This window comes from Rutilus rutilus (genome assembly GCF_951802725.1).
Source record: "Rutilus rutilus genome assembly, chromosome: 5".
NCBI lineage: Eukaryota > Metazoa > Chordata > Actinopteri > Cypriniformes > Leuciscidae > Rutilus > Rutilus rutilus.
Window position 1 is genome coordinate 41,920,834 of NC_140213.1, and position 11,061 is coordinate 41,931,894.

Sequence of the window (11,061 nt, forward strand, 5' to 3'; positions counted from 1 at the left end):
AATTCTCACAGCACATTTATGTAAAAATAGGTCAGCTGTAGTTAAGTGCTGTGCTTACGGTTTATTTGCAGCACCATATGGGGTCAACTGAAGGTCAGGTGATTGCTCATTTTAGAAGGGTTGTGTTGTAAGAATTTAGTTGTAAGTGAATGGTAAAATGTCAAATACATATGACATAGGCTACTATATATATATAAATGTTTTACTTTTTTTTTTATGAGTTTAAAGCTTATTTTTAAAAGCTTACGTGGCTCACACGAGCTATATATAAATCATGGGGTCAGTTAAATGTCAACAGTTCATAGGAGTGGAAAGCAGTGAAATATGCAAAGCTTCAATTAGCTCAGGCTCCACTGCAGTCCTGCCTCCATTAGCATGCTACACTTCAAAACACATGCTAAGCATGCATGCTAACATATAGAAAATGGTCAAGAAAATTTGGTGACAGTTTGCTTTTGCCAAGAAACAAAGGTCAGTAAACTCCGTGGAGAGAAACAATACAGATATATGATGGATGTTTCAGGGCGTGAAATTGGAGACTAGTGCTGACCCAGATAACAGCTTGTATGCTCATCAGATCATGTCGTCTGTGTAATCTGCCACTGAGAATGCACATATGCCCAGTTCTTGGAAGGATTGCACGGGGAAGGTTAACTGTACTTTGGTGCGTGAATGGCATATTCGCTTGTCATTGACTTTGAGCAGTGAGCAGTTGCATAATTACAAAATAAAAATGACATATCTTGTTGAAACACATTTCCTGAGAATTCTTATGCTCACCTCTTTGATTACCTCTGATTATCTGAAGTTTTTCTTCGACTGTTTATCCTTGTTGCTGTGACCTTTGACCTGTTCATTATAATTTTGTCTGGTAAGACACAGTGTGCATTGAAAGATGACAGGCATTTGCTCCTCCTACACAGTAATGTGTGATGTTAATCAACACCAAATTTCAAAAATTAATTCAGATTTGAGAGTTCACACACAGGTTGCGGACCAGGCTATCAGATCATGGACCATAAGTCGTCTAAGTTGGATTTGAAAAGATCTGACTTTTTCCCACAGCTTAAGATCAGTGTCACACGTGGGGGGGGGAAGTTTTATTTTTATTGTTTAAAAAAAAAAAGTATCTTATGCTCATCAAGGCTGCATTTATTTGATCAAAAATGCAGCAATATTATAAAACATTATTATAATTTCAAATAACTGTTTTATATTTGAATTGATTTTAAAATGTAATTTATTCTTGTGATGCAATCTGAATTTTCATCATCATGATCCTTCAGAAATCATTCTAATATGCTGATTTGGTGCTCAAGAATATTTTTTTCTTATTATGATCATGAAAACAGTTGTGCTGCTTAATGTTTTTGTGGAAACCGTGGCTATCAGAGGGCGTGTATCTGCTCAGACGAAACTTACTAGTCGAGCTTAGAGAGGACTGACAAATGACTCAGGGCTCCCTACATCAGTGTCCGAATGTGGATCAACTACGGCAGGCTCATGTCCTCCATCATAAACCGCTGAGCTTGAGCGTTGACCTGTGCTTTAGCAGGAGTGACTAAGGCGACCTGAAGCACATCAGAAGCACCTCAATAGCACTGCATGTTCTAACACAGTCCTGCCATGGTAATTGACTCCTGGACTGGGGCGGACAAGTTCCTCTGATGCTGACAAAGAATATTCTGACAAAGGAGGTGAATGAGGGACATGGACCTTTGGCAAATAGAGGTTTAAAACGCATTACTGTGAACCATCCTTGAACAAATTGGTTTGAAACTACTGAAGATATTTGGCGCCATCTCGAGGTCAAGCTGAGAAATGCTGCCTGATTGAAAAGATACTTTAGGCACTGCCAGCACATTTATTCCCACGTGATCTGTAGGTTTGCATATCTATAGATATTTATGTTCTGCATATGTTATTATAGCATATGTCTTATTTATTAAAAGGAAGGATAGTTAAAAAAGATCTGTCATCATTTAATCACCCTCATGTCATTCCAAACCTGTAGGCCTATGACTTTCGTGTGTGTGTGTGTGGGTGTGTGTGTGTGTGTGTGTGTAGAAATAATAAATGTCCAAAGTAACAGTAGACAAAATATTTATATTTCAAAGCATTGCTGTACTTTTGAACTTTCTGGCTATTCATCAAAGAATTAGGCCTACGTTTTCACAAAATTATTAGATGTTTTCAACTTGGAATTGGCTAGTCAAAGAAAGAAAGAAAGAAAGAAAGAAAGAAAGAAAGAAAGAAAGAAAGAAAGAAAGAAAGAAAGAAAGAAAGAAAGAACGAAGCATACCTAGCAACAATTGTTGATAAAATGCCATAAAATATGTAGGCTATATTATCACCTCGTAAGTGATAGACAGCAGTGTATCACAACTAGATTACGTCTAACTGGTCTGACCTTCTGTCAATTACAACATCCTGCCGTGACACGTTGTAAGAGACTCCGTATTCTCAACCACACCTTACATGACTGAGAGAAACTTTGTAGTCTTAGGAAACCATTTGTCAATCCAGATAATCCACTATGTCACTTAAACATTATACTTTTTAAACGCCTGACACCAGATTTTGATTTCAAAACAAAGACGTCTTAATCTGCAAGAAAGTATCGCTCACACAACCACTTATGTAAAAGAGCGTGGAGGACTCTCCTTCTTCAACGATCTGATTGGCCGGAGGACCTGTCAATCAACACTCGATCCCTCGCCAGCACTATCAAACTCGGTTGCGGTATGAAGTTTCTAAAATGACACTTTGGGATATTTTTGTCGGCACAATGTTGCTGATTTTGTCTAGAAAGGTGAGTGTTATTCAGATTCACATCAATAACTGGGAAAATGATGGAAAATGAGACTTTAACTTCGAAGTTGAAACCATAACATTGAACGTGTCGGCTACTGTTGTAACCTTTGTTAGTGTTTACTGTACACCTACTCCATTTTTTCTTCTTAACAAATGTAAGGTATGTTTTGTTGATTTTTGCATTGTGTTTTGTACAATTTGGGAGGGGGGAAAACTTTTCAGACAATGTTATTTCATGTAACGGTGTTAGACAGTAGGCTGATCCGCTGTTTTTGCGGTTGGTTGCATATAATAATAATAAGCTCAACTCTGATTTTCCTGAAGTACAAATAGTAGGCTACCACTAAGTCTAGTAACGTTAGATGTATAATTATGGACAATGATGCACTGTTTTGTTTTGTTTACATTCTGCAGTATGTTTCTCACTTTAGTTTCTAACTATTTTTTTAAATAAAATGAATCTCTGCCTGCTATGATGAATTGACTGCAGATTAGACTGCTGTTTCTCTGCAGTGGTTATTCAAATAACATGTTGGTGCCTGGTTCTTCAACTATGGGCACTTGTGGTCCTGTAGAAAATAAATGTAATCTCAATCTTAACAACACATGTATCACACCCTAAATAGGTTATTTATTTTAGTAATCAATTTCTAACATATACATGCAACACAGGATTTTTATTTTTTTATTCTGGCAGTCATGAACCTTCCCACAATGTCATTTCCAGAGCAATCTAAATAATTCGTTGTGTTTAATAGCATTTTGTATTGAAAATAACAGTGATGGAAATTACCCTTTAAATGTGAATAAAATGCAACTCCTTTGTCTTTATAAGGCTAAATGTATAGCGTTATTAAGTTGTATGTATCTTAAATACAGATAATTATTATGTGTATTAAATACACATAATATTTTCACACCTTTTGCATAATTTGACAAAATTACTGCTTGATTGCAATAATAATATTCCATTTACAAGTGATAATCACTTTTTTGGTTTGAGGTTTTGGTATTAGGGTATAAGTATTATTAAATTATATGAAATTTTTAATGTCACCTTCATATATATATATATATATATATATATATATATATATATATATAAGAATAAGCTAAAATCTATATAAATATAAATCTCTAATAATAAAAATAACTTTTGAGCCATAAAAGTCCAAAAAGAACACCTAGCCTACACTGCCGTTCAAAAGTTTGGGGTTGGTAAGATTTTTTTAATCTTTTTAAAAGAAGTAGGCCTATTTTAAGGCTGCATTTATTTGATAAAAAAATATATAGGCCTAGTAAAAACAGTATTGTGGAAAATGATTGCAATTGTTATTGTTAAAAATAAAGTAATTTAATTTTCAGCAGCCATTACTCTAGTCTTCAGTGTCACATGATCCTTCAGAAATCATTCTAATAGGCTGATTTGGCACTCAAGACATTTTTGTTTTTTTGGAAAACACAATCTTTTTCTTTTTTTTTTATATTGTGAATGTCTTCACTATAACTTTTGACAATTTTAATGAATCCTTGCTTAATAAAGTATTAATTTGGGCCATATTAATTATTTTTACGAATTTGTGTAGTTGCAGTGATGAGGCGTGGAGATCCTCTCCCTCGAGCCTTCCAGGCTCCAGTGGACGTACATGCCAGTGCGGATGGCCAAGTGTACATGTTCAGACACAGACAAGAAGAGCCGGAAGCTTCATCTGAGGATGAGGAACTCAATGTCATGGAGCTCCGGCCTCGGAACCGAGAGTCATCCTCACAGGAGAGAGAAAGAGTGGGAGAAATGCTTTTGCTAGAACGGGACATTTCCCATGAGGACAATCTCAGCAAACTGGCCCTTCAGTATGGATGCAAGGTATCTAGTTCGATTGTGTAGGTCCTTCTCATGTTCATTAACATTTATATTGTGCAGAATTGTGTATGTTGTATGATTTAGGTCCTTAAAAATAATCGTTCTCTATGGTTTCAGGTGGCTGACATAAAAAGAGTGAACAACCTTTTTCAAGAGCAGGACATGTATGCACTGAAGTCCATCAAAATTCCTGTAAAGAAGCATAGTCTGCTAACCGAGGCCAACTCTGAGCTCAGGAATCCCCAGCAAAGACCGTCCCACGATGCAGCATCATCAAACAGCGCTGAAGCGAGCGTCTCGGGAAGACCTCAGGTGCAGGAGTACACCAATTACCTTAAAGAGGTGGACAGTGACATTGAGCGTCTGATCCAAAGCACAGACCCCTCAGAAGAGGTATTTTCGGGTGATTCCAGGGTATCCAGACGATGGGGATGGAGAAGCCAGCACTTGCGCAGCTATGGCGCAGACTGGGGGATCCAGTGGTGGAACGCTGTAGTTGCCATGTTACTCATTGGCATTGTCCTACCAATATTCTATGTAGTATATTTTAAAACTCAAGAGAGTGGTGAATCTGTAGTGGACAATGGAGTGGTCAACATATCTGTGCCTACCTCAAACAGTACAGGGGTGAGCGTCAGCTCAGTGAACCCTGGGAATATAATGGGAAACCATCTTGAGAAAAAGCAAGTATAACAATGGAAAATAGTGTATGTTTGTGTAGCCTTACCATTCGGTTTGATGCCTATAATTTTCTTTGGTACTTTGCAGATAAACTAAGTATTACAAGTTGACTACATCTACAAGTCTTTGTAGACACACATATTATGGTAGATTCACTTAGTGAATTGATGAGCCATAATAAAAAAGGTAAGTTTTGGGTTCAAAAGACTAATATTGCACACTATCCCAATGTATTTTGTATGAAAAAGAGCAAACAGCACATCATTCAAAATTTGTGTTCCACAGAAACAAGTTTGGAGCAACATGAGGGTGAGCAAATGATGACAGAAGTTTTCATTTTGAGTGAACTGTCCCTTTAATTCATTTGCATGAAGGTACATTTAAAGAGAAAATGTAACGGATGAGTTTGCAAACTAACTGTTAGTCTGCTTACACTCTACACATTGAAATTGTTGTTATTGGTTTCATGGGTGCTTTTATTTAAATGAAGTATGAAATCATACTAACAGTTTTTCTTTGTGGAGAAAGAAAATAGCAAAAACCTATGAGTCATTATGAAACATCTTAGCTTTGATCATAAAATTGATCATACTATTGTGGCCATGCCTTTGTAAATCTGCTTGATGAAATGAATGCAAAGAAGAAAAAGCAAAAAACTCAAATTTGTATCTATTTCTTTGTTTTAATTATTTTTATATAGATATGTGGAAAGGCACTATAGTGCCAGCAGTGCCAAAGAATGGATGTGTATTCAATAACTGTTTGTTCAGTCATTAGAAGTGCAATAAAGACAAGAGCTAAGCTCATGGGCAGATGGACACATTTTGACCTTGCGACATTAAAACATTTGAATCAGATTTTTCTTAAAGATGTGGATTGCATGGGGATGGCTAGTGGGCGAGTGATTTAAAAAATGTTCAAATAAAACAAAGTGGGAAAAAAATTGTATTGGGTTCTAATGGTCTGATAGCTTAAGGTAAAATATGCTAAAGCCTGCATGGTTGAACAGGGAAAAATGTGTTTTCAAATGACATCTGTAATTCAGCTGTGAAGCTCCTGCTCTCCTCTACTTTACTAATAAGAAAACAATTTAAAATGTTCCTTGTGACTCTCTGAGTAATGTTTTGTCTAACGTTGCTTAGGGTCAGGGTTGTAAACACAGAGGAAAAAATGGGCCTGAGCTGATTTTCAACTATTTATTTCCATGAACAGGGTCACGAAAAGCAGCCTGTAATGAATCTTTTGGAGTTTGAGTGTTTGAAGTCTTAGTAAGCTGTACAAACCCAATATACCCAGTTTAAACTTTTCACTTATGTGTTACTGTCAACACCACATTTGGAGGTAAAAAGCTTGTAGATTTGCCATTATTTGCCTACATTTGTGCGGTATTCTCAGAATAATGTAATGATACACGTAGTAATTTGTAGAAAGCTTAAATAAGCGAAAGTGTTGCAGAGATTGTGATTGTTAAACAGATTCTCCTAGTGTGCTAAAAATGCAGATTAGACAGACAAGGCCGTTCTATTTTAATGTACGTACGTCAATGGAGATGTCTCTGCGTGGAGTAGCATTATTTTGTGTGACTGGGTGCTGATTTTCAACATGTTCTGCATTCCATTCATTCTGGAGCATAGAAAATTATGTATGGGTTGGCATGAAGACTGGGAGGGGTGGCAACAACAAAGCAAACAAGCATTCAATCATCTATACTATAATTAAATACAAAGTCCATCAGAGTCCAAGCACCAATGGTCCATGTGGATGATTAGCAATCCAACTGAAAATATAGCTGCAAGCAGCAATTATCGGGGCCAAGCAGAAAAAGATGACAAGACATGCCTGAAGTGTCAGACCACCTGCAACAATGAGCAATTAAAGACATTTAAAAAGGATTTTTGACAAAATGCTGAAAAATCACATAAACAGTAATTAAAAATATGATTTAATTGATTATCACTTTTGACCAATAGGTGGCGCAGTTACAAAACTGATGTGATGTGGTCAGAGTGAAGTGACAATGACACATACAAAGTTTGGTGTCAATATGTCATGGCATTGCAGAGACAAAGCCTGAATAGTCCTTTTGGCATCATGCCTAAAATTTGCTGCTGTGGTATACGAAAACGGTTTCGTCTATCGACACGAAATCCATAACTTTTAGTCGGCACAGTCTGGAGATGATACGATTCGATTTTGGTGAAAATCGGACAAACGGTCTAGAAGGAGTTCGAAAAAGTAGGTTTTGAATGAAAATCAAGATGGTGGACAGGAAGTTCGGCCAAATAAGGAAAACTTGGTATCTATGTTCTCGGCTTGACCCAAGGAATCTATTAAGACCAGTGACATTTCAATAGCCAGATATATTCAAAAGTTTATTAGCCTTTTTGGAAATTTGTTTATAACTTATATTTGTTTATAGCCACTTGGTGGCGCTGGTTCGAAACTTCTCACGCTCATTCAGGGCATCGTGCTGATGACCCATACCAAGTTTCGTAACAATCCGTTCATGTGTTCTTCAAAATACAGCATTTTAGCATAAAATTCAAAATGGCCGACAGCCAAAATGGCCGATATGGTAAAATTGGATATCAGTTGACTCGGCATGTTTCCCTGAATCTAACGAGACCAATTTTATGATTTCTGGACAAACTGTTCAGAAGTTATAAGCAAAAATAGCCATTTTTCATATCTCCGGACCAGTAGGTGACGCTGCGCAGAAACGCCGCATGTAACCTCAGGTCATGCTTGTGATGACCTTTACCAAGTTTGGTCTGAATCCGATAAAGTGTTGCGGAAATACAGCCTTATGTCTGTTTTTGCAAGCGCTACATAAAATTAATTTGCGCGGTATTCGAGAACGGTTTGATAAATTTTTATGAATTCCATAACTTTTTGTCGGCATGGTCTGTAGATGATCTGGTTCAATTTTCGTGAAAATCGGAGCATCGGCCTAGGAGGAGTTCTAAAAAGTATGTTTTTCAGATAATTAAAAATGGCGGACAAATTTCCATGACGGAAAATGACGTCATAGGGTGCTATCAAATCGGCTTGAGCCAAGGAATCAAGAAGGGGGGGATTTTGTTTCTAGCCCTTGTGGTTCAAAAGTTATAGCATAAACATGAGTGAAACTTTGGACAGTTGGTGGCGCTAGAGGGATTGAGTTGGAGACTCCAAATTTGCTATGGTGACTTTTCAGACTGTCCTTTATCAGTGTGCCAAATTTCATAACTTTCCCGCTAGCGGTTCAATGGGCTGCCATAGACTCCCAGTCGGAAGAATAAGAATAAGAATGGGAACAGATACAATAGGTGCCTCCGCACCTTCGGTGCTTGGCCCCTAATTAATCTAACAGTGTGTTTTTTGCAGACAACTCCAACTTGAATCTTCACTGAAAGAAAAATAAAGTATTAAGCAAAAAAAAAAAAAAGGTTTAAAGAAACAAAAATAAAGAACATAAAGTTCAACTTAAAGTTTGTCTTCCAAAAAATGTCAATATAGTTACAAATTACCATTCTCCCTAACTCTACTATTATTAGTTTTCGTGATCGGCATCTTCTGGTTGGTTTCATTGTCAAATGATGAATCCGCGTGCCATAAATAGTTTGAGTACACGATCGAGTCAGGTGAAAATAAACGATGAGAAGAATGGGGGAAATTTTGTGGGAAAGGGTTTTTTATTTTTTAGAATTGGGCTATACTGGTTTTGTGGAGTATTTCTGACTCACCAAAAAGAACCGGTTCATTAGAGTCATCTTTTAATGAATTTGACTACACCTCGCGAGCATCGTGCATCATACGTGTTTTCTAGTCATTTTTTCGCGGTAGGCCTACATCTTTTTATGTCCTCTCATTAAAGTGCAACTTTTACAATGCTTTACAGAAAACACTGCTCAGTGCTTACATTTATAATTTAGACTGGGTGGTAAAGCTTTTTCTGGGGTGAGTTATATTTAAAGTCTGCTTCGAAAGAAATAGCTGTTTTTGTGAGGAGTCACGGACAGTTTTTGCGCCAGGTAGGATACGGCACTACCCATTCATTTCATCCATATACTGTCAACTATGGACGCTATCTATCAGTAAGTGAATTTCACATTTGTGTAGTCTTATATTCATTCATCATATACTTTTTTTAAACTAGTTTTAGAGGAACTGGCTTGCAAACAAACATTGTCATGTTTGGGCCTTATCTAGCAGTGCATAGGCCACCAACAAATTGTCTTTGCCCACAGCAGCGATTTTTCCCTACATGTGTTTTCAATCTTTTTGCACTTCTATTCCAAGTCTTCTTTCCTTGTCCTGATTTCTTTCTCTTTCCATATTACTGTGAATCAGTGTTAGTATTATTGAGATGTAGTTTATTTTTTATCTTAAAAAAAAGTATTTTTAATATATTTACCATTTATTTTATTTATTTTGTTCAATCAAGGTTTAATCTTTATCGTGTCTATATAGTTGTTCTATTTTTTTTTTTTTTTTTTTTTTTTAGTAGCCTACATCAAGTTGATGAAAAAAGTTTCCATTGCAGCTGGCTAAAATAAAATTAAAATAAGTTATTAATTAAAGTTATTTAAAATACATTTTTATTTCAGTTAATTGTATTTCAAGTAAAAAAATAAATAAAAATTAATGGTTTTAGTTGTCATATATAATATCCCTGGTGAGTACCCAGTGCCTTATTTAGCCATAAATAAAAAATTCTGGAATTCTACTATATTCATTTTAGTAATTTAGGCTGAAATGCTCCAAAACTATTCGAATGGTTTTTCCAGAGTAATAGGTAATGGCGGGGGAAAAAAAACAATTCTGTTTTTGTTCACATCAATAGAAGACTTCAGGCTGGTAATATCAAATACGAAATAAAATTGAAATGTAAAATTCTAATTAATATTTTTTTATTTGTTCAAATGTGCTACTTTAATGAAATATCCGTAGTGAAAAAGTCAACAAGGGTTTGCGTTTATTGCGTTAAAAATCAAAAGAACAGGAAGAAAGGAAAAAATGGTATTGTTAGCGTTTGTTCAACAGCTGCTTAGACTCAGTCCCATGTGATCTCGCAACCTGAAAGCTTGATCTCACAGAAACAGGCGCTGCTGTGATCCCGCTCCAGGCCCCACAGCTTTGGCCCCGTGCCTTCTCTCCGTCTGTGTCTCGGCGGCTGCAGCACAGACTGGGCCCAGAGAGAGGACCACCCCTTTTCTTTGTCTGCAAACCCAAACCGCAGTTATTACGCAAACCTTAACACTCCCAGAGCAAGTTCTGATGTGATCTGTTTGATTTCTGCATGATCCAAGGAATAGTATCTCAATTTTTGAATGCTGGTTAGACATACAGACAGACTTGCAATAATTGAAAAGGCTGAGAACCTCTCTTGGTGTGTATTCTGAGTGTTTCACAGTCCTGAAAGAATCTATAAATCTATTAAAAACATGCGTACACTCTTAAAAATAAAGATTCCTTTTTTTGGCATCTATGGTTTAATGGAGAACCTTTAACATCCATGGAATCTTTCCATTGGGCAAAAGCTTCTTTATTGAGGAAAAGGGCTCTTTAAATTATTAAAAAGTTCTTTAAAGTCTAGAATATCTGATTGGCATAGATAAATGCACACCAGGCCTATGCGAGGAATCTTGTTTTGAAGGGTCTGAAATAGGATCAAGTAGCTATTTGTGTGTGTGTTGTGCTTTTTCTTATGGTCGATCATGTGT

General features: G+C 36.5%; 1 protein-coding gene across 2 annotated transcripts; it reads left to right on the forward strand.

Moving 5' to 3' along the window:
• The first annotated feature begins 2,687 nt into the window (after nt 1-2,687).
• Nucleotides 2,688-6,193, forward strand: lysmd4 (LysM, putative peptidoglycan-binding, domain containing 4). Of its 2 annotated transcripts, XM_084409290.1 has the most exons (5): nt 2,688-2,812; nt 4,401-4,678; nt 4,793-5,358; nt 5,444-5,542; nt 5,642-6,193. In XM_084409290.1, the coding sequence occupies exons 2-4, from the start codon at nt 4,409-4,411 to the stop codon at nt 5,445-5,447; spliced, it is 840 nt and encodes a 279-aa protein (XP_084265416.1). In that variant the 5' UTR covers nt 2,688-2,812; nt 4,401-4,408; the 3' UTR covers nt 5,448-5,542; nt 5,642-6,193. The 2 variants fall into 2 exon arrangements, with proteins under 2 accessions (XP_084265416.1, XP_084265415.1); XM_084409289.1 differs by lacking the exon at nt 5,642-6,193 and having other exon boundaries at nt 2,700-2,812; nt 4,793-5,502.
• Nucleotides 6,194-11,061: the final 4,868 nt, after the last annotated feature.

Excerpts from the sequence above, each read along its gene's own strand:
- lysmd4 (XM_084409289.1), top strand. The coding sequence starts at position 4,409 with ATGAGGCGTGGAGATCCTCTCCCTCGAGCCTTCCAGGCTCCAGTGGAC. Across the intron at positions 4,679-4,792 it reads CCCTTCAGTATGGATGCAAG|GTGGCTGACATAAAAAGAGT; the intron begins GTATCTAGTTCG and ends CTATGGTTTCAG.